We start from the raw sequence: 22720 nt of genomic DNA, 5'->3' as shown, positions 1-22720 counted from the left end.
GTGATCCACCTGTGTCTGCAGCACCACCAAGAAGTGCCCCTTGCAGTTCATAGAATCATAGAGCTGGAAAAGACCTCAGAAGGTCATCCAGTCCAGCCCCCTGATCTAGGCAGGACCAATCCCAACTAAATCAACCCGGCCAGGGCCTTGTCAAGCCGAGACTTAAGCACCTCTAGGGATGGAGACTCCACTACTTCCCTAGTAACCCATTCCAGTGCTTCACCACCCTCCTAGCGAAATAGTTTTTCCTAATATCCAACCTGGACCTCTCCCACCACAACTTGAGACCATTGCTCCTTGTTCTGCCATCTGTCACTACTGAGAACAGCCTCTCTCCATCCTCTTCGGAACCTCCTTTCAGGAAGTTGAAGGCTGCTATCAAATCCCCCCTCACTCTTCGCTTCTGCAGACTAAACAGACCCGACTCCCTCAGCCTCTCCTCATAGGTCACATGCTGCAGCCCCCTCATCATTTTGGTTGCCCTCCGCTGAACCCTCTCCAATGCGTCCACATCCTTTTTGTAGTGGAGGGCCCAGAACTGGAGACAACACTCCAGATGTGGCCTCACCAGAGCTGAATAAAGGGGAATAATGACATCTCTGGATCTGCTGGCAATGCTCCTCTTAGTGCAACCTAGTATGCCATTAGCCATCTTGGCTACAAGAGCCCACTGTTGACTCATATCCAGCTTCTCATCCACTGTAACCCCCAGGTTCTTTTCTGCAGAACTGCTACTTAGCTGGTTGGTCCCCAGCCTGTACCAATGCTTGGGATTCTTCCGTCCCAAGTGCAGGACTCCGCACTTGTCCTTGTGGAACCTCATCAGATTTCTTGTGGCCCAATCCTCCAATCTGTCTAGGTCACTCTGGACCCTGTCCCTGCCCTCCAGTGTATCTACCTCTCCCCCATCTTAGTGTCATCTGTGAACTTGCTGAGGGTGCAATCCATCCCCTCATCCAGGTCGTTAATAAAGATATTGAACAAAACCGGTCCTAGAACCGAACCTTGGGGCACTCCGCTAGAAACCGACCACCAGCCTGACATCGAGCCATTGATCACTACCCGCTGGGCCCGGCCTTCTAGCCAGCTTTCTATCCACCTGACCGTCCATTTATCCAATCCACATTCCCTTAACTTGCTGCCAAGAATATTGTAAGCTGAACAGCTCTCACCTCCTGACCCAATGGGCCGTTTTCAGAGCATCCCATATCAGAGAACAGCTGCACTTCAGACTTACAGAGCAAACAAAGGGCATAGAGGTGCCTGCTCCAAAGCGTGCAGTTCCCTTGCAAGAATGTTTAGCATTCTGCCCCAGATTATCCACACTCACCTTCCTGAAGACAGAGCCACGTCTTTCAGGGCCATTAGCAGACTCTCTCCTTCCACATACGCAAAAGATAAATTGATGCAGCCTGCATAGTTAAAACAAAAAAGGGTCACCTGAACTCTGAAGAAAATCCTTTCCCACATCCTGGGGGGACTAGGGGACACACGGAGCCAAATTTCACTGAGTTTCCTGCATTCAGACTTAGGTTCAAGATGGGTCAGGCAGGGGACAGAGGGTCTGTAGGCTGCAGAGTCCTGCAGATGTAGGATTTCTCTCCCCTGGCCCCTGCCCAGTGACTGTCCTAATCCCTATTTCAGTCATTTCACCTGTTCCAGGACTCAGACCAAAGGGAAGCAGGCCAAAAACTCTGCAGCTCACTGGAACTAAACCCCATAATTCCTAAAGTGTGCTGACTGGTTTTACATTAACCCAGGAGGTTTTACTGAATTAACAACTAAATAATTAAGTCTCTGCCCCCATTATTCATTGTGGTACTAAATCCACAAGAGACTTCAGCTTTGCCCCCAAATTTCCAAACAGTTGCAGGGTTGTGTCCTGCCGAAGCGTAACTGCACAGGAGAGCTGGTACAAGAGAACCCAGAATGCTTCCATAAAAGCATCAGGGCAAAAAGACTTCTAGCTAGGCCAGAGGTATCACCTAAGCTAGCCTGGCCTCTTCTATATCACAGGCAGGCCACCAGCACCCCCACACTGAAGCCAACAGCCAAACAGACCCAAGCATGCCCACCCCAGAGGCCTAGATTTCTACGTGCCACAAACTGGAAAGAGAAGGGACAGAGGTGCCCCAGTGCCCGAGACGCCCACAATGGCAGGCTTTAAATGAGTACAGTAAACGTCCGATAATCTGGCACCTTTAGGACCCAGGGGGTGCCGGATTATCAGATATGCCGGACTATCGGAAGGGGGGGGCTATGAGGGGTCTGGGGTAGGGTGGGGGATGCCACCCCAGGCCCCTCATAGCCCCCCCTTCCGATAGTCCAGCTCTGCCCCAGGCGTCCCCGATTCAGCCGCTGCTGGTCAGCTGAATCGGGGATGCCTGGGGCAGAGCAGCTGGGTTGCTGCCGGGTTGGTCCGGTAGCGCTGCCCTTCGGCGCTGCGAGACAAACCCAGCAGCGCCCCAGCTGCTCTTGGGGATGCCTGGGACAGAGTAGCTGGGGTGCTGCCGGATTGGTCCCGCAGCGCCGAGGGGCAGCGCTACGGGACCAACCCGGCAGCACCCCAGCTGCTCTGCCCCAGGGCTTCCTGGAATCAGCCGCTGGTCAATTTCAGCAGCGGCTGAATTGGGGATACCTGGGGCAGAGCAACTCCAATTGTCCAGCAGCGAGAGCACTTCTGTGTTCCTGATGGTGTGGGACCATCAGGAGTGCCGGAGCATTGGATGCCAGACCAATGGAGTTTTACTGTACTCAGATAACCCTGGCAAGTGAGATAAGAACGGCCATCCTGGGTCAGACCAAATGTCCATCTAGCCCAGTATCCTGTCTGCTGACAGGTGGCCAATACCACATGCCCCAGAGGAAGGGAACACAACAGGTAATCCTCATGTGATCCCTCCCTGTCACCCACCTCCAAAGAAACAGAGGCTAGTGACACTATTTCTACCCATCCTGGCCAATAGCCATTGATGGATCTAACCTCCATGAATCTAGCTAGCTCTTTTTTTGAACCCTGTTACAGTCCTACTCTTTACCACATCCTCTGGCAAGGAATTCCACAGGTTGACTGTGCACTGAGTGAAGAAAAACTTCCTTTTGTTTGTTTTAAACCTGCTGCCTATTCATTTCATTTGACGACCCCTAGTTCTTATATTGTGGGAACAAGTAAATAACTTTTCCTTATTCACTTTTTCTGCACCAGTCATGATTTTATAGACCTCTACCATATCACCCCTTAATTTCCCCTTTTCTAAGCTGAAAAGTCCAAGTCTTTAATCTCTTCCTATGGCACCCATTCCAAACCCATCATATTTGTTGCCCTTTTTTCACCCAAGGAAAGTGAAAAAAACCCAAATCATTGCGAGTCTGAATGGGACAGATTCCTTCTTGACCCCACCTATGGCGATTAGACAAACCTGAGCATGTGGACAAAAGCCTGAGACACAGAATGGGCACATGGCCTCCCTAAGCAATCACAAAGCAACCTGTCACCCCTCCCACATAGCCACCATTGCATCAACACAACTAGCCAGATGCTTCCATTACAGTGAGCAGCAAGGGAAGGGTTAACCTCTGCTTTCAAGGTGGTATTATAGTGTTATGGGGTTGAAGATCAGCATAGCATGGAGATGCGTGGGACAATTCATAGCTCTCAGACATGCAGCATGAGAGGCTGCCTGCAGTCTCAAGAAGTCAGCACTTGGTTCACATGGAGGTACCTTCTAGAACATTTTCATCTCAACTGGAAGGGTTAAAAGCTTTTATTAAAAAAAAAAAAGGAAATGCGGAGTTTGTGGAAAGGGGCAGATTCTGTAACCAGGGAAATTAGACATTCTGCTAATACCTGGATAGTGATGCTCTGGGTCTCCATTCATAACCACATCTGGAATTTCAGTCATTATTTCTGTAACTAGCCGGTCTGCTAATACAGAGATTCTCTTGTAATCATACTAACAAAAGAGAGAGAGAAACCAGGTTCATAAATGGCTGAAGAGAGTCAACACTTCCTGTTTTACCAACCACACTGAATTACCAGCTTGGACATGAATGTCAGTGCTCAGAGGTGGCAGGACGACAGCTTTTTAAAAAGCCTCACTTCTGGTACCCTTTTTAAAAACTCTGAGTTGGTAAAACTGGTACCTGCACACTAATAGGATAACTACTTCAGTAAATCACTACCTTTCCCAGGCTTTCACATGATCTATCCAGCAGCCAAAACCTGACTTTTGGTGACAAAACAGTGAGAGTGTTTACACTGCAATGTGACTGTCAGGAAAAACAACCCAGTTTGGGCAACAAAAATTTCCAGCCCCACAAGAGATTTCTCCCTCTTTATTGTCGACAGATCCAGTGTGGACTCTTCTGTTTATGGCGAGAACTGGCTTCTGCCAGTATCCCACAATCCCTGCTCTGATGGCTGTACTCAGTGTTTTGTAGTCTCTGCTACCCTGCAGGCATGCGCCCCTCCCTTTTCAAAGCTCCAGAAAGTATCTGACAGCTGAGTAAGCTACTCTGTTTGGGGAACAAAGAACAGATCATTGAAATGCTGCTTTTCTGCCTTACTAGGAACACAGCAGCAAGCAGGCTGCTACTACAGGGGGAGGGCTGGAGAGAGTGTGGTGTTGCTTTGACACTCCTCAGCACAGAGAGCTCACAGAGCTACAAGGGAATCCCAAGAAGTGCAGGGGTCAGCTCAGCACTGCATGTGGGATGCTTACCCACAATGCTTTGCTCTATCTGTGGACAGTGTGCTAGCATTGTGGACATGAAATGTCAACAATGGGAGTTGGAAAAATCGTTTGACCCATTTTCACTTCTGGCAACTTTTGCACATTGACAGCACTTTTGTCGCCAAACCTTCCCCATGTAGACAGAGCCTTAGTCTAGATGGCTGGCTGGGAAGGGCCCATTGAGGGCAATGAGCCATTAGGAAAACAACAGGCTTTAGAAGATGCTTATCTTCCTGAACCTAGGGAGACTTCTTGAGGACACTACAGGGATGTGTGACCAATGTTCTCTCTAATCGTTTCCATCCATGTGTGGATTTTTTCCCTTAAAGCAGCAGAGGGACCTTGGAGTCAGGGACCAGGTGGCCCAGGAGCTAGCTATTTTTTTACTGAGCAGAGTGGAGACTGGACATGTCCCCCTGGGAGTGTTAGCAGTGAAGCAGGCCCTGAGCTACTGTGTTTGTCATAGGCAGTACAGAGGACTGGAGGCTGCTTCATGCCCTCCTCCTCTCGTAAAAATATCAGTCCAAGCAGGTCTTGAGTCCCTGATCCTTGAAGTGGAGTGAGCCAAAGAAGGGCACCAGCAGCAGCAAAGGAAAAGCCCACTGAATTTAGTGGAGGACAGACTGAGTTTATTGGGGAAAAGCCCCTCATGGGAGAAGGGCAAACGGTCCCCTTAGGGGCAAAAGCAGGGAGAAATCATACCACACTTTCAGTCATTTGTTCCAACTTTGGGTGGCTTGCGTAGCGCATGGGCAGGTTTGAATATTGAGAGGTGACTGCAAGCCAAGTCTCCTAGGAGCATTCTGGGTGTGTGATGTTGATACATTCTGTAGAACTAGGAAGAACCACCAGAGCTGAGATTCTGCAGAATTCACAAATTCTGCAGGTGCGTAGCCTCCAACAGCGCTTCTGGGGACTACTGGGCTCAGGTGACTAATGGCTGCCAGGCTCGAGCAGGCATGGGTTCTGTGGACAGGATTTCCTGCTACTCTATTGTACCGGCGTAGAAATCCACTTGGGCGATATGCAATTCAGAGATTCTGTGGAAGTGACTTTTACACTCCACTTGTGAAAAGCACACTGGCAATTGTGTGACTTGTATGATTCAACAGGAGCAAGGACTGAACATGGACCCTAAAAATGAGCCTTTCCTGCCCAAGTTTGAGAACCACAACCTTTACTTCAAAGGCTGTAGTAGATTCACACCTGCTTGTATGGTTTAGACACTAGAACAGAACAGAGGGCCGCACTGTTAGTACAGCTTACCAAGGCAATAGAACTCAGCTCTGCTAACAGGCAGCCTTGTGTTTATTTAGATTTGTAAGGAACTCAGACGTTACATGCACTGTAAGATCCAAAACAGGCCAAGCAGACAGAAGGGTGCTGCAAACACATATACCCACTTGAGAGTACACTAACTCGGTATAAGCAGTTTTGAGAGATGTACCTTCTATCACCCACACACTGGCTGACAGACTCTCCCCCCCCAGTACTAGTTGATTGTCAGTGCAACTAGGATTTTTCCAAGGGTCAAGATGAAACAAAGGGGGGTGAGTATTTGAGAGTGGAGTCATATTTTAATGCAGACACAATAGGTAACGTTTTCAAAAGAAACCCAATGACATAGGAGCATAAGTGCCATTGAGTTAAAAAGAGGCTTAGACTCTTAAGTGCCTGCAACCTGCAATGGAATTTAGACACACACGACAGGGCAAAGTTACGTCTGCTTTATATTGCTCTAGCATACAATACTGAACGGTTTGTGAACAAAGAGCCCCTTTTACTGTCAGCGACGGTGTAAGGCATCTATCTTCATGCATGGGGCACATTTGCACTTCTCTGGGGACACTGTGCTCACATATATAACTGTATGGAAATTTAGAAGTAAACAGCTTTGTGGGAGTTTTTTGTATATATTCCAACCAATCTAAAGTAGAAACAGTCTCACAATCACCTTTCAATCCCACAAAAATGTCTGCAGGGAACAGCTAAAGGGGATCACTGAAATCTACATCAGGCAAACCTCACTATTGAGCCTGGAAAGCGAACACGTTGTGGACTGTAACATAGAAACATGAAACAGAATCGCTCTCCGTGTACCTCCATCTCTTGTTGGGCCACTTCACATGCTGCTCCAAGGCCAACGGCTAACGGTGTAGGCACAGTCCCAGATCGCATGCCTCTCTCCTGGCCTCCCCCACTTTGTAAGGCTTCCAACCTGACCCGGGGCCGACGGCGAATATAGATGGCACCAATCCCTTGAAAACAAACAAAAAAGCTGGGCATGTGCAGGACATACTTTTGTAATTACTACAAAGGATGCCCACCTCCTTTCCCTTCAAGAACAGCTCAGCTGCCTCCCTGTTGGGGGGAGGGGCACCATGGATAAGGAAGTACTTTGGTGCAGTAATGACAGTTCTTTGAGATGTGTGTCCCCATGGGTGCTCCACTGTTAGGGTCAAGTCGTCCCAGTGCCACAGATCGGAGTTTTCATAAGTGTTACGCCCCTCCCCCCCCCCAGAATATGTGGGAGCGGGGCACCCATGTTAATGGCACAGGGGCCCCAATCCCTACTTTTAATCTGGGCTTGAAAGTTTCAGGGGATAGGCGTGTACCTATGCAAGGCACGCCTGAAGTAGGGTAGTCTACTTCCCCCACAAGCTGTGTGCCCCCTTAGGGCTTGGGGAAAGGTCCAAACTCACTGGGAAGCCTTTCGTTCCTGATCCGTCCCTCTGCAAGAGTCTCCGAGTGGGTTGCGATACCCTTCCTTGTCCTTATAAAGTTTCAGTTCAGGTGTGGGGGGGGCTCTCAAGCCCGCCCCCACTACCGAGCTCCCGGCCCCAGGGCCTTGAGGTGAGGCCTCACTGGCCTCGCTCCAGTGGCGAGCCCCAAATGCAGGTTACTCACCGCCCCTCTCATCCTGGGACTACTCGCAATGGTTCTCAAATGCTCCTCCATTGGCCACGTCCCTCATGGGTCTGAAGAGTCTGTCGTAAGGGTTGTTCACGGCCTGGGGCTAGAACCTTCGGCGCGGCCACGCGGGCGACTGCTTTCTTGGCCCCGGCGTCCCTGGCGGCCTCCGTCCCTGCTCCGATGTCCCCGGCCGCTTTTGCCCCTGCTCCGGCGCCTCCCCCCATCTCCAGCTGCTCCCTGCCCACTCCCGGTGGCCCCAGCCATTTCTGCCCGTTTCAACCTCTCCGGCCACCCTCGGCCTGCTCCCCTGCGCTGGTGTACCTCCCCCTGCCAGCTGAGCCGGCGCTGCTTTTAAACGTGGCACGCGGCCCACGGCGCATGCACAGCACTGTTGGGGGAAGGGGACCGCCTGCCTCTCTCCCCGGGCATAGGGCTTCGGGGTCATTCTGGCCCGTGAGAGGGGACGGGTTAGGGTCACAATGAGCAGCGGTCAGCTGCACCACGCATGCCTCACCTTCACACTGTTCCCGCTCTTTTGAGCTCTCTAGCTCCCGCCATTTCCTCGAGTCCACCCAGTATCTGGAAAATATAAGAAGAAATAATCCAAAGCGGGGAGGAGGGCGGGTAGTGGAGCACCTACAGGGACACACATCTCGAAGAACCATCGTTACTGCACCAACTTGAGTAACTTTCTCTTCTTCTTCAAGTCATGTCCCCGTGGGTGCTCCACTGTTGGTGAATGTGTAGCAGTACTCAAGTATATTAGGTAGATGGGCCTCCGATTTATGGTTTAACAGCGGTTGATAGGACTGTGGAGGCCACAACAGTGTCATCTGGCTGAGTCTGTGAGATTGCATAATGCTTCATAAAAATGTCATTGGTGAACCACACAGCCACTCTACGGATGTCCTTGAGAGGAACCCCATGGAAAAAAGCTGTAGAAGTCACCATCACTCTTGTAGAGTGTGCTCTAAGTGTCTGAGGTAGTAGTTTATTCCTCAAAGTATAGCACTGTGAGATACAGGAGACGATGAGCTTTGAGATGTGTTTTGACGATAGAGGTGCCCCTTAGTACGCTCAGCTGTAGAAATGAGTAGACGGTCAGATTTGCGGAAAGATCGAGTCCTGTTTATGTAGATTTGCGCCTTGACTCAACAAGTGCATTCTACAATAAGACAAGCAATGCAGTGCGCGCTTCCTACATTGCTGCATACAAAGTTACACAGGCCAAGAAGCCCCATACCACTGTAGAGCAACTTGTGCTCCCCTGTGCAAAAGAGATGGTGTGGCTTGTTCTTGGCGAAGAAGCAGCAAGGAAGCTGAATGATATATCTGTCTCTAATGACACAGTATCGAGACGGATAAATGAGATATCACAGAACATTAGTGAACAAGTAGTGGATGAAATAAAGAAGTCTCCATTGTTTGCCATACAACTGGATGAATCGACTGATGTCGCATTGTGCTCTCAGCTATTGGTGTTCGCACGATACATGGTAGAGGTACAGACTTAAAAGACAATTTTCTTTTTTTTTAAGACTCTTGATACCACCACAAATGCTCAGGATGTGATGGAAATTGTTAACAATTTCTCTGAAGTATATGGTCTGGATTGGGTAAATCTTGTGGGTGTCACCACTGGTGGTGCACCTGCCATGCTGGGCTCATGATCGGGCTTCCAAACGCTGGTGAAACAGTGTGATCCAATGGTAACCGGAGTTCATTGCTTCATTCATAGGGAAGCTTTGGCATCAAAAACATTGCCTGATCAACTGAATACCGTTTTCAAAGGGTTGTGAAAGTGGTGAATCACATCAAATCATCGGCTCTGAACACCAGGCTGTTCAAAAGATTTCGCCTGGACATGGGTTCCAACTTTGATGTGTTGCTGTTCTACCCCTCTGTATGGTGGTTGTCAGCAGGGAACATACTCAACAGAGTTTTTCAATTGAGAGAGGAGTTGGATTTATTTCTCCAGGCTCAAGGGAAAGAGGAATTCCGAAATGTGCTGACGCAGTCAAATTTAGAACTTGCGTATCTTGTCGATATTTTTGGAATCTTGAACAAACGGAATCTTCAGCTGCAAGGCAAAGGTGAAAATCTGTTCTTTCACCAAAGCATCATAAAGGCTTTTCTTGACAAATTGGAACTCTGGATCGTAAAAGTTGAAGGCAATAATTTAGTTCAATTTCCATATGTGGATGCCATGCTTGGGGAAAAGGAAGCCATTCAGACGCAAATTCTCGATCGTTTACAGAAGCTATGAGACGAATTCCAATGATACTTTGCAGAGGTGGACAGGACAAGGGATGGATTATCCTTCAATCAGGAATCCATTTACAACAGATGTTAATAGTGTTCCAGAGGATCTGCAGGAGGAATTCTTGGATCTGAAAAATGATTTTGCGGCTCAAGACGTGTACCAGAAGTCTGCCACAGAGAAATTTTGGGCCAGAGTGATCGGGAGTTACCCAAATCTGTCAGCACATGCAGTCAGATTTCTTTTGCCATTTGCATCAGCTTATATATGTGAGACTGAATTTTCATGTCGGTTACACGTTAAGTCCAGAGGAAGCAGTTTGCAGTGGAAAGCAATATTCGTGGTGCATTATCAAGTACTACTCCAGAAAATGAAAAGCTTTTCAACGAGAAGAGAATCCAAAAATGTTAGTAAGAAATAAATTTCAAACCAAAATGTTCATTGTCTGCTCTTTTTTATCATGTCTCAAACAGGAGGTGGTCCACGAAAATTCTGGTGGTCTGTGGACTGAAATGAGTTGAGAACCACTGCCTTAGATGGTTGTGAAATGCCAGGGCAGAATGTGTTCAATATTGTGAGATGGGGAGATTCTGCAGTCCCTCGACCAACAGGTCAAACTTGCGGCTTATTAGTCTGGTTACTGGTATTACGAGCATTCTGTGGGTGTCTCCTCTCAGGGCACTGCTTTTTTTTGAATAATCAAAACCACATTGCTGATATCTGGAGTACAAGAACTCCCGGTGCTTTTGTTATGGGTAATATGGGGGAGTGTACATGCCAACTGTGCGCAAAGTTGTTCTGGAGTCCTTGCTGGAATGCAAGATATCCTCTATCTTTTCAGCAAATAATTTTTGTTTATCGAAAGGTAAATCTTCAACTTTCGACTGTAGCTCACAAGGGACTCCAGCAGATTGTAGCCAGGAGACTCTCCTCGTAACCACCAATGTCACCTTAGCTCTGGCTGCTGTAACAGCTATATCCAGGATTATTTGGAGAGCTGTCCTAGAGAAGGTGTAACCCTCCTGAACAATAGACTTCAATATGGGTCTCTTGGAGTCCGGCAGGTGCTCAATGAGGGTGATAAGCTTTGTGTAGTTGTTGAAGTTATGACTGGACAACAGCGCTGCATAGTTGGCTATACGCAACAGTAAGGTGGAAGAGTAAAGCTTTCTGCAAAACAAGCCCATATGCTCCTTGTCTCCCTCAGAAGTGTTCTTATATTGCGGGAGTTTAGCTCTATGTTGAGCAGCATCAACAATTAATGGATTTGATTGAGATTGAGAGAATAAGAAGTTGATTCCCTTTGGAGGAACAAAGTATCTTTTATCAAGCTCTCTTATTAGGTGGTGGCGCTGAAGCTGGAGTCTGCCAGATTTTATCAGCAGCTTCCATAATAGGTTCATCTATAGGAATTGCAATTCTTTCCCGTTGTGACAGCTGCAGATTCTTGAGAAGCTGGTATTGTTTCTCTGGCAGCTCAGTTAATTGGATGTCTTGGGATGCAGCCACCCTCTTAGAAAGCTCCTGAAACTGTTTGAGATCATCAAGAGGAGATTGGTCACCAGGTATAACAACTTCATCAGGAGATGACACCAGCTGATCGGTTGGTGAAACATCTGGTGGGTGCTCCTCCACTTCCGACAACTGATGACCTATAGAGGGAGCATTGGAAGGGGTAATTGTTAGTTGCTGACCATGTGAAGGTTGGGGAGAAATGGATGGGGCATGAGAACAGATGGGGCACAGGATGACAGGGGCAACAAGGACAACCATAATCAGAATGATAATGATGATGATGGGTTGAGGCATGTCAGGAATGATAGCGGTAGATTGTTGGGCTGTGTCATCTATGGTAAGACCGCATTGAAGAGGCATATCTGGATGATAGTCCAGTTCTGTAGTGTCTGTGATGATGTACCAGAAGGCGTGGAGAACGCGGTGAATGTGGAGAACCAGTTGAAGAAGGGGGAGGTGAATGAGCGATGTATCTTGAGTAAGGTGATGGTGATGCATGATATCTGGAGGTATAATGTGTAGTTTGGTCCTGTGGGGTCTGAATTCTTTTTTCCCTTGTGAGGCGAGGGTAATAAGGAGAAAACGGAGCAGAGGACGATGCCGGGGAGAAAGTCAACGGTTCTGGACTCGTTTGCCTCATCGCATCAGATTTGTAAGATGCTTTCTTCGGCATCGAAGAGCTGGATGGTGAATATGGTGTCAGTGCTGCCCGTGTGGATGTATGCACCGAGGTCAATGGCATGTGTATGGACACTGTCAGTCTGGAGGGTGCCAACGTTGCTGGTACCAGGATGACCGGTGCAGTTGTTGGCGATGCCAATCAGTGGGCCACTGAGGCCGTTGATGGTACCAATGCAGTTTTTTGTCAGGGTTTTGGTTCTGAGAGCGTCTTATGCTTGGATGTCGCAGGATCCGATATGCCCGGCTTGTCTCCCACACTCGGAGTGACAGTAAAGAACGGGCTGCTGAAGCTCTTTTCCAAGTTAGAGCTGACTGTGGAGAGAGAGCTTTCCTTTTCTCAGCCCTGGGAGATCACGGAGTGGAGACTGACTGAGAAAGCTCCACGGGCTGTAGCTCTTTGTTAAATAAAAACATTTTTAGCCACATTTCTTGGTCCTTACGTGTCCTCACAGTGAGTTTGACGCAGTGGACGCATTTTTGAGGGACATGTGCCTCACCGACGCCCTTAATACAATCGGTATAGCTATCCAATGCAGGCATCATATCTCGGCACGTGGCTCACTTCTTAAAGCCTGGAGATCCTGTCATATCTACTTATATAACTAATGAATTGGGTTGTTTTTTTTTTTTAAAATGGTGAACTAACTGTAACTATTAACTATAAGAATTCAAACTAGATCTAAAACTAACTAACACTAAATACACTTCTGTTCAACTCCTGACAGGTTGTCTGAGGAGAGAAGGCTCGCTCCATCTGCAACCATGGGCGGTGAAGAAGGAACTGGCGGGAGCTGGACCGTGCAAGAGATCAAAAGTCCCGGCTTGACAAAGTCCTGGCTGGGTTGATTTAATTGGGATTGGTCCGGCCTTGGGCAGGGGGCTGGACCTGATGGCCTTCTAAGGTCTCTTCCAGCTCTATGATTCTATGAAAAGAGCGCGAATGGTGCAAAACGCCTGCTGCACATGCACGGTCCGGCTGACCACTGCTCATGAAAACTCCGATCTGCGGCTCCAGGATGACCCGACTCCAACAATGGAGCACTCACAGGGATCTCACTCGAAAAAGAAGCATGAACTCAGAATTTTCCCAAAACCAGTGTCCCTGGAAGCTGCTACCACTCGCCCCACTACTTTCCCCTCCTGCATGGTTCTGAGTGGAAGGAGAGGCCTCAACCTCTCACCCACTGGTTCTGGCAACATAAGTTTCAGCGTGCTCACAGCACAACACCCAATACGACCCGAATTATTCCCCTTCTTTGGAACATTACTGCCATGTACAGTCAGCTGGAAGTATTTTTGTGGCCCATGCTATTGAAAACACAGTCTGCTTGGGCTACTTCCCCCCCAAAAGTGGTCTTGCTAGGGTGGTTTGTGTATGTAGATAGTCGTACTTCCTTAGCTCCATTATCCAGTCCCCTGTAGCCCTAGAGGCAGAACTCCCCTTGACTCTGTAGGCCAGGAGTCTTCCCAGAGGTTCTCCCCGTTTCAGTCTTTAATTAATGGAGCTACAAGAAGCTAATTAGACAGGACAGTTTCGAGAGAGACTTTTGCACCTCAATCCATCCTCCTCTCATTGAATAAGCTTCTAGTTTCACACAGAGGAGACTAGCACATGTCCCACCATGGTATTTCCATGACACCAAATATTGCCACCAACACATGGCGGCAGTAACACACCTGCAATCTGCTTGGTTCTCTCTTGCTATTGAAGGAACTTGTCCGGCCTCCACTTCAGTCATGTTTGAACAAAAACTCAGCTGCAGCGTCAGGGGAGCAGGCAAGAGGTGCCGATGGCAGTGAGCAGCACGGATGCTTGCCTGAGGAGCAGGGGCAGTCACTCAGCCAGTGTCCGGAGAGATGTGGCATTCTGAAGGGAAAGCCACCCCTTTTCTCCAGCCACAGACTGCATAGTTGCCCCCTACTCCTCCACTGTGACACTGAAAATTCTGGTCTGGTGTAGAGGACTGGGTGTAGGGGCAGGGGCAAAGGACTCCTGTTATCCTAGAGCTTTCAGACGACAACACAGCCCTGCCTGGACTTGTGCCCCGTGTGGTATTGCAACGTGAGCAGCTAACACTACCCGAGCCTTCAGTCTGTCCACATGCTTGATGGCGGGCATTCCCAATAGAGATGCCCTCTGCAGGTGTGGCAGCACAGCCCGAATGGCTCTTCCTCACACTGCTGTCAGTCAGAAAGCAATTCACTTTCTACTGTGAAAGTAAGGCTCTAATCACTAGAGCAAGGGGGTTGGAGAAAATGGCTTTTGCTTTCTTTTACTTTGGGCCCTGCATTAATTCCACTGTTTCCCCATATATTCAGCCAGCCTACCATTTCTTCCTATTTGCATGAGGGGCCAGAAGCATTTGAACGAATACGAATCATGGAGCAAGGCTGGGCAGAAAGGAGACAGACAGGCCTTAGCTCACTCCTGCTCTGTCGAGAGACTCCATGCTTAGCCATAGGGCCCTTGAACAATTTTGCCTTTTTTGCATTTGAAAAAAAGGACAAAAGTAGAATACATAATCCAAGTATGCTAGGTCTGGTTCAACGATCACTGAAAAGCTCTATTCATTCAAGAAGAAAATGAAGGTTTAAGCATTTCTCTCAACATTTCATAGAATCCCTGCTGAAACAAAGTGACCTTGAGACAAGCCTGGAAAAAATGAATCCCTTAGAAAAACAAACAAATCCAAAAACAAAGTACCTTTGGGACCATAGATTTTATGGCCACTGATGCTCATTAGGTCAATTTTCATATCATTGACATCCATGGGGATTTTGCCAACTGCCTGTGCAGCATCCGTGTGGAAGAAAACCTTACGGGAGCTGCAGATCTGACCTGGGAGAAGACCACCACAATAGCAAGACACAAGACAGCATGTTACTCATCTTGCAAGGAGTGGAGCAGTTTGGTAGGGGAAAGGAAGAAGAAATGTGGCTCTTTAAATTTGTTAGTCACTGGTCTGGAGCTATTCCAGGCTGCTATCATCCATGCTTAGTAATGCTCAGCATCTCAATTGCAATTAGTGCAACAGAAGAGCTACGTGCCAGTTTCTTATCAAAGACGTAGGAGGCAAAACAAAGAAAGCAGTCATGTAGCACTTTAAAGACTAACAAGATGGTTTATTAGGTGATGAACTTTGGCAGCAAAGTCACCTTGACAAGTGACGGACTGGCTCTATGGGACCACCACCCATCTCTCATTGCATGGCTGAGTTTGAAGCGATGGGGGTTTCAATCACTTCCCTTGGCAAAGTCTACTTACAATCTGCCAGATCTGGAATTTGGAAATTCTCCCAGTAGACCACCTTGATTTTCCACATCTTAATTCTCTTTGATCTAATAACATCCCAAGTATCAGGCTAATATAATTCCTCTCCTTCCTTGCTGTCAGACTCATCAAGTATGCTTATGATCTATTCCCCACTGTGCTGTCACTTAACTAAATTTGCAAAAACTTGGATTTTAATCTTTCCTCAAAACACAGTTCCTGCAGTTCCCATCTCACAGTGGTTATTCTTCAGTGAACTTTCTCTAGATTGACAGTAACTTTCTGGTGCCCACAAGTGAGCGATGTTCCAACGGTAGCTGTATCACATTCAGAGAGAAACCATGACCACCTTATGGCATAAAGGGTCTCTCACCGGGCCCAGTGAACTTCTTTCCCTGCCAGATCATTGCAAACTCTCATTTGATCTGCAGCTGACTTACTTCTAGGTCTTATTTTGCATTAGGGATGTAAAATCCCATTTATAGGGGATTTAAAATGTTAACCGGTTAAACGATGGGTGTAATGGTTAACCAGCATGCCACGCTGCAGCGTGCCTAGCCGGGTTGACAGTCTGTTCTATTCAATAGTGTAGTATTCAGTACTATAAGGATCTTAACTGGTTAATGTACTACAAAGACAATTTCCCACTCTTGGTATCCACTGGGGATGTTAAAATGTATTTATTAAAGTAAATATGTAATTGCTGAAAAATGTCAGTGGTTACGTGGGTGGGGCAGTCAGCTCCCCAGGAGGATCAGCTCCTGCCTGCCCCCCTCACTGCCTCTGATACCGAGAGAGCAAGGTAGCTCCGTGGGAGTCAGGACGTGCCCCCACCCCACCCTGCTGCCACTGATACAGAGGCAGTAGCATGGGGTGATGGGGAAGGTAGGAGGTGTCTAACCATGCTCGTTAAATAACGAGCCTGGGTGTAAACAGTTATGCTTTCACATCCTTAATAGCCACATCTCCACCTCAATTGCTGTGAATAAGCCACTTGCACCCTGACTTGATTAGCCTCATTTACAAGTAGCCTCTTTTGTTTTCCTTATACACACCCCTGCCTCTGTAAACCTTACTCCAATTCATCTGATGAAGAGAATTTTACCCACAAAAACTTACGCCCTATTAAATCTATTAGTCTCTAAGGTGCCACAGGACTCCTCATTGCTTCTGTATAAGGTCATTTGGCATGTTGTGAGAAACAGCCCCCCAGAACGATGGGTAATGTAGTAACTCTCTCTCTTCTGTACTGCACTTTGTTTTAGCAATAATATTGGCTAAATTTGGCCTTCTGAACATTAAACGAACCACCTGTGTAGATAATCATTTGACTACACATGCTAATCACCAGCACTTGGCTCTAGAGCCTGTGTGTAGAAACATAATTAGGCAGAGAACATCATTCAAGTCAGAGTAATGTATCCTAGGCTGCTGGAAGACAGGGACTACTTACCAATGTCACGAACTGGCTGCTTTACTCCTATTTCATTGTTCACCGTCATTATGGACACCAAGCTTGTGTCTGGTTGAATCGCATCTTCCAGCTCCTGGAGAAAACATTGAAAAGACACAAATGCAGTGCCCGAAATAACTAAAAGAACAAGTAAAAGCTGTCTACTGCTTAGTATTAGACTGCTGTTAAATCTGACTAAAAACCAAGGCCTAAACACCAGAGGTTTTAACGGGAAAAACACTGAGAGTTGGCTCTCCCAAAGTGCAAAGTTTTTGGACTTTGAGTAAAAAATTTTTTTTAAAAAAGACAAATTTATGTTTACAGAAGATTAGAAATATTGATATCAGACTAAAGAATTACAGGGCATGCTTTCTAAAATTCCCCTTTTAACAGATTAAGGGGGAGGCTAATATATTATGACAAATACATACTGATCTCACATTGAAATGGAGGACTGCTAATGATAAAACAAGATTCTTTGTTAGATATATTTTTAATAAATTCTAATTATGGATATTGAGAAAGTATTAGATGAGGTAATATGCAGACCAAGTCTTTGCCTGGCATGAAGGTATTTTTTGTTGATTTCTCTTTCAGATAATCTGATTTGTTTAAAATAATATTGTTGGCAAGTCACTCAACTAAGATGTATGATCACTGATATAAATGGGACACAGAGCACTATGACCCTAAAACTGCACATTCAGCAAGAAAAGTATAGACATTAGGTGATTAATTCTTGCACATGAATAATGTACAGGTTATGCACAATTAAATGAATAATGTGTTGAATGTGGATTGCAGGAAAAATTAGTAATGCAGCATGTGAAAATGTATCAAAATACACATACAAACGGATCCTCAGCTGGAGAAACGCTGTATCAGAAGCTGATGAACAAGACTTAAGGAAAAGACCAAGAGATCTAATGTGATGACCATCACAAAAGAAGGAACTTTTTGGTGCCCCCAAATGTATCGCTTGGGCCCATTTAACTATTTCGCATATGTCCAGATACAACAAGTATTGTAGCCGATCCATGCCAGGGCTGACAGACTTTGAGAGAGCCCAGACTGACACTATCTAGGACAGTGGTCCCCAACACTGTGCCCACGGGCGCAATGGCGCCCACCGGGCCATTTCTATCCGCCCGCTGAGTGATCGGGGCCGGCCCTGCCCCCAGGTGCACGGCGCATGGACGGTGCCAGCCCGATGGCGCTCGGCATAAGGGCGGTGCCGGCCCCGGGCGCGCAGCACATGTGGCCCTGCCCCAGGGCACGCGGGGAATGGGCAGCGCCAGCCCTGGGCGTGCAGTACATGGGCGGCGCTGCCCCCAGGTGCACAGCGCAAAGGCTGTGCCAGCCCCAGCCATGCGGCATATGGATGGCACCAACCCAGGCGCACAGCACATGGATGGCCCCGCCCCCGGGTGCGTGGCACATGGGCTGTGCCGGCCTTGGGCACGTGGCGTATGGGCGGCCCCACCCCGGGCGCATGGCACAGGAGTGGCGCCAGCCCTGGGAGTGTGGCGCATTGGTGCCACCGGCACCAGGTGCGCGGCATATGGGTGGTCCCGCCCCCAGGCACATGTGCAGCCCTGCCCCTGGGCACAGGTGTGGCCCCGCCCCCAGGTGCCCAGCATGTGAGTGGCCCCGCCCCCAGGCGCCCAGCAGCCCCAAAGGGTTGGGGACCACTGATCTAGGAGGACGTGAGTTAGAGCTAGAATAGAGAGGGGAACGGATGTAAAAGCTTTAACTGCCTGTATTATATAACAGGCTGCTGGGGCGGGGAGTCATAGTTATAAAGAAGCAGCAGCAATACAAGCTCTGCATTTGAAGTGTAATAAGAGCCCAGCGGGCTTTTAAGCTGGCCCTGCCATCACCAGCTCCTTACAGAGGCAGCAAGGCGGGGAGGAGGCGAGTAGTCAAGCAGTGACTCAAGCTTAGGCTTATCTGGTAATCAAGTAGTCACTTACATCTCTACTATCCATGACGACACCAAGATCTTTCTTGAGTGGTACCAGCTAATTTAGACCCCATCAATTTTGTATAGAGTTGGAATTGTGTTTTTGCAATACGCATTACTTTGCATCAGTCAACACTGAACTGAATCTGTCCTTCTGTTGTCCAGTGTCCCAGTTTTGTGAGATCCTTTTGTAGCTCTTCACAGTCTGCTTAGGACTTAACTATACAGGCTGGACCTCTCTGGTTCGGTGCACTCGGGACCTGACTGGTCCCGAACGAGGGGATTTGGCAGACCAGGGAAGGTAATTCCCCTCATGGCAGTGCTGCCACTAGGCTAGGGCTCCAGCCTGTTCCCTCCTGCTGCCTCAGCACCCAGGGGCTGTCCCCAACCCCACTATTGCTGGGGCTGGAGCACCACGGCCAGGGCTGCACAGCTGGGGACAGCTCCACATTCGCTTAGCTCCACACCTGGGGCCAGAGCTCTGCTGAGGGACAGGACTGGAGCTCCACGACCCGAGCTACAGCACCCTGGCTGTCGCTGGAGTCCCCTGGAGCCAGAATGCAGCCAGAAACCTGCAGCAGGGGATGAGGCCAGAGTTCCCTGGCTGCTACGGGGGTTGGAGGTTCATGGCTGTGGCCAAGCTACAGCCCCCTGGCCACTGGGACCAGAACTCCCCATCATGCCGTCCATTCTCTGCCCCCCCCCCCCCCCCCCCGGCTCTCTGGGCTCCTTACAGCACTCCTGCCCTGCCACCAGATCTCTCTCTTCCTGGGATCTGTGGTCCAGGAACATACATGGTCCATGCCAGACCACGGTTGTTGCCAGACCAGGGAGTCCCGGTTAAGAGAGGTACAACCTGCACTGTGTAATTTCGTATTATCTACAAATATTGCCACCACAGTATTTATACCTCTCTCAAGAGCATTTATCAACACATTGAACAGCATTGCTCCCGGTACATATCCCTGGAGAACCCTGTCTCCACTGTGAAAACTACAACAAGGGAGGTTGAGGTTGGACATTAGGATCAACATCCTGCCTGTCAGGGTGGTTAAACTCTGGAATAAGTTGCCTAAGGGGATTGTGGAATCTCCATCTCTGGAGATGAGCAGGTTGGACATACACTTGTGAGGAATGGGCTTGTTGGTGCTTGGTCCTGCCATCAATGTAGGAAGACTGGACTTGCTGACCTCTCGAGGGTCCTTCTAGTTCCATAATTCTAAGAAAAATGACCATTTATTCCTACTCACTGCTTCCTATCTTTTAACCAGTTACTGATCCAGGAGAGACCCTTCCCAGGACTCCTTACCTTGCTGAAGAGCTGTTGTTGAAAGACCTTGTCAAAGTCTTCCTGAAAGTCCAAATACACTAGATATCCAATCAATCAACCTCATCCATGTTTGTTGACCTAGGCAGAGAATTCTAATGGACTGGCAAGGCATGAGTTCCCATTACAAAAGCCATGCTGAATGTTTTCCACCATACTATCTGTGTCTGAGAATTCTGTTCTTTACTAGAGTTTCAACCAACATTTGCAATACTGAAGCGAGGTTTACTAATCTGTAATAGCCAGGACTGCCTCAGATGCCTGTTTTTTATGAATCAGCATCACATTAGCTATTTGCCAATCATCTGGTAGACAAGATAATTTAAACACCCAATTACAAACCACAGGTAGTAGTTCTGTCAGTTCACCTCTGAGTTCCTTCAGAACTCTGGGAAGAATGCCATCTGGTCCTGGTGCCTTGTTAAAGGTTAGTTTATCAATTTGTTCCAAAGCCTCCTCTACGGACCCCTCACTCTGGGCTAATTCCTCAGATGTGCCATGTGGAGAGAATGGTTCAAGTGTGAGACCCTCCTCCGCATCCTCTGCGGTGAAGGCCATTTGAAAGAATTCATATAGCTCCTCCACAGCAACCTGGTTTTCTTTGAGGCTTCTTTAGCACCTCCATCAGCCAGTGGGCTCACTGATTGTTTGGAGAGTTTCTTGCTTCTAGTGTCCTTAATCTTTTTGTTTTTCTGCCTTCAGCTAGTGGCTCTTCCAATTCTTGTTTCACATGCCCAATTATACTTGACTCGAGAATTTGCTCTCCTTTCATTTTCCTCAGTAGGATTGTATTCCAATTTTTAGAAGATATCTTTTTGTCTCTTTACTTGCCTTTTTGGCTATTTATCCACAGTGGCATTTTTTTGGTCCTCTGTTTTTTTATTTAAGGTGTAAATATACTTTGAGCCTCTACTATGGTATTTTTTAAAAGTTTCATGCAGCTTGTAGGCATTTCACTCATGTGCCTGTGCCTTACAATTGCCATGTAACTAGCTTCCTCATTTTCGTGTAGTTTCCCTTTTTGAAGGTAAATGCTACTGTGGTGGATTTCTTTGCTATTCCCCCAACAAGGATGTTAAATTGAACTACATGATGATTGTTATTACTGAGCAATTCAGCTATGTTCACCTCTTGGATCAGCTCTTGATTTAGTCCTCCATGCACAAGAACAGTCTCTTATGCCTTGTAGATTCCAGGAATAGCTGCTCCAACTAGTCATTTATGGTGACTAGAAACTTTACCTCTGCATCCCACCCTGAGGCAGCAGTGCCCAGTCAATATGGATATAATAAAAATCCCTTATTATTATACATTTTACAGCCTCTAATCTCCCTGTATATTTTGCAGGCACAGTAACCATCCTGGTCAGCAGTCCGTTGTATGTTCCTACCACTGTTTATGTGCCTATACACCCACATGCTTTGTCAGTTTCAGGAAGAAGCCAAGGGAGCAACACTTTACCAAAAAGAAGTTGTGGATGGGTGGGAGGAAAAGGGGAAGTGATACGGGTCAATTCCTAGCATGAGTCAAGTGGAATTCCAATACCACATAAGAGATTAGTTTGGCACAGGCCCAAGGAAATCATTGGTGTCATATAAACTCCAAAGTTAGGGAAGTAGAGCTGATGAAACCCAATGGAAATTATCTGGTTTTTGCCCAAGTCCTAGGCAAAGGAGGGAACCAAACCCAAAAGGGAACAGACCAAACAAGTACCAAAAAGCTCATTTGCACTCTCTGAAACACCCGCTAGCTTCCCTGTTACTTGAGCAATAGCACAGTAACAGAAGGAAACCTTGAGAGGAGAGAACAACATATGTGAAAGGTCGAAACTCCTCCATGCTCAGTTAGAAAAAAGGAACCTGCTCATGCATACACACCGCCCCTTTCAATGCATACCGAACAGTAGAGGGCAACTGAGTCACACTCTGTTAATATGGGCTACAATAAAGGTTCCCGGTAGGCTGGTCGCCCGCACAGCCCTTTTCTGAGCCCCACGCACAGGTTCAGAGCTCCCCCACGCAGGCAGGGAGCTCAGCTGATCAGCTGGGGAAGGGGGGGTGCACTTGCTCTCTCAGAGGGGCAGAAGCAGCAGATCAGGCAATAGGAATGGCTCATGGCTCCCAAACTCAACGCTACCTCAGCCAGGGCTGGAGCTGCAAGCCCCTTGATGTGTTAATTCAAAGCCTCTGGCCTCAGACAATTCTGAAGGGAGGCTTGTCCCCAGCCCTGCCTCTGCTACCCCAAGCTTCGCCCCTTCAAGGGGTGGAGCTGGTCTGTGATCACATACCAAAATTCATGAAGAGGCCTTTAAAAATTATTGCCCACCCCTGCTCTGGTACCACAGCAGACATTCAGTGTATGAACCCACTTCATACTAAATTGTCATTGTGTCAATTTAAACTATGGTGGCAGCATAAAAGTTATCAATACCATTGTGTCAATGGAATTCTTTTGTTAACACTCAAACATTAAAAACCACATGCATTAAGCTTCAGACTACTCTGTGTTAAAAGAAATCCAAAACAAATGTTAGACACTGGAAATGCTTTCATCTGATGGTCCTTTCACTTGGCTGATAGTCCTTTCACTTCCATTCTTTTGTCT

General features: G+C 47.7%; 1 protein-coding gene across 2 annotated transcripts in view; it reads right to left on the bottom strand.

The window, feature by feature from the left end:
• Window positions 1-22720, bottom strand: part of NFS1 (NFS1 cysteine desulfurase) — a 35801-nt gene that overhangs the window by 4897 nt on the left and 8184 nt on the right. For both annotated transcript variants that reach the window (XM_075901471.2, XM_075901470.2), the window contains exons 6-10: window positions 16827-16920; window positions 14807-14941; window positions 6834-6991; window positions 3848-3953; window positions 1331-1412 (exon numbers count right to left, since the gene is read on the bottom strand). In XM_075901471.2, the coding sequence (XP_075757586.2) occupies window positions 1331-1412; window positions 3848-3953; window positions 6834-6991; window positions 14807-14941; window positions 16827-16920 (575 nt within the window). The remainder of the gene's footprint in view (window positions 1-1330; window positions 1413-3847; window positions 3954-6833; window positions 6992-14806; window positions 14942-16826; window positions 16921-22720) is intronic.

The sequence above is a fragment of the Pelodiscus sinensis genome, chromosome 17, assembly GCF_052426305.1.
Source record: "Pelodiscus sinensis isolate ZL-2025 chromosome 17, ASM5242630v1, whole genome shotgun sequence".
Taxonomy (NCBI): Eukaryota; Metazoa; Chordata; order Testudines; family Trionychidae; genus Pelodiscus; species Pelodiscus sinensis.
This window is presented reverse-complemented; position numbering and strand designations above follow the sequence as displayed.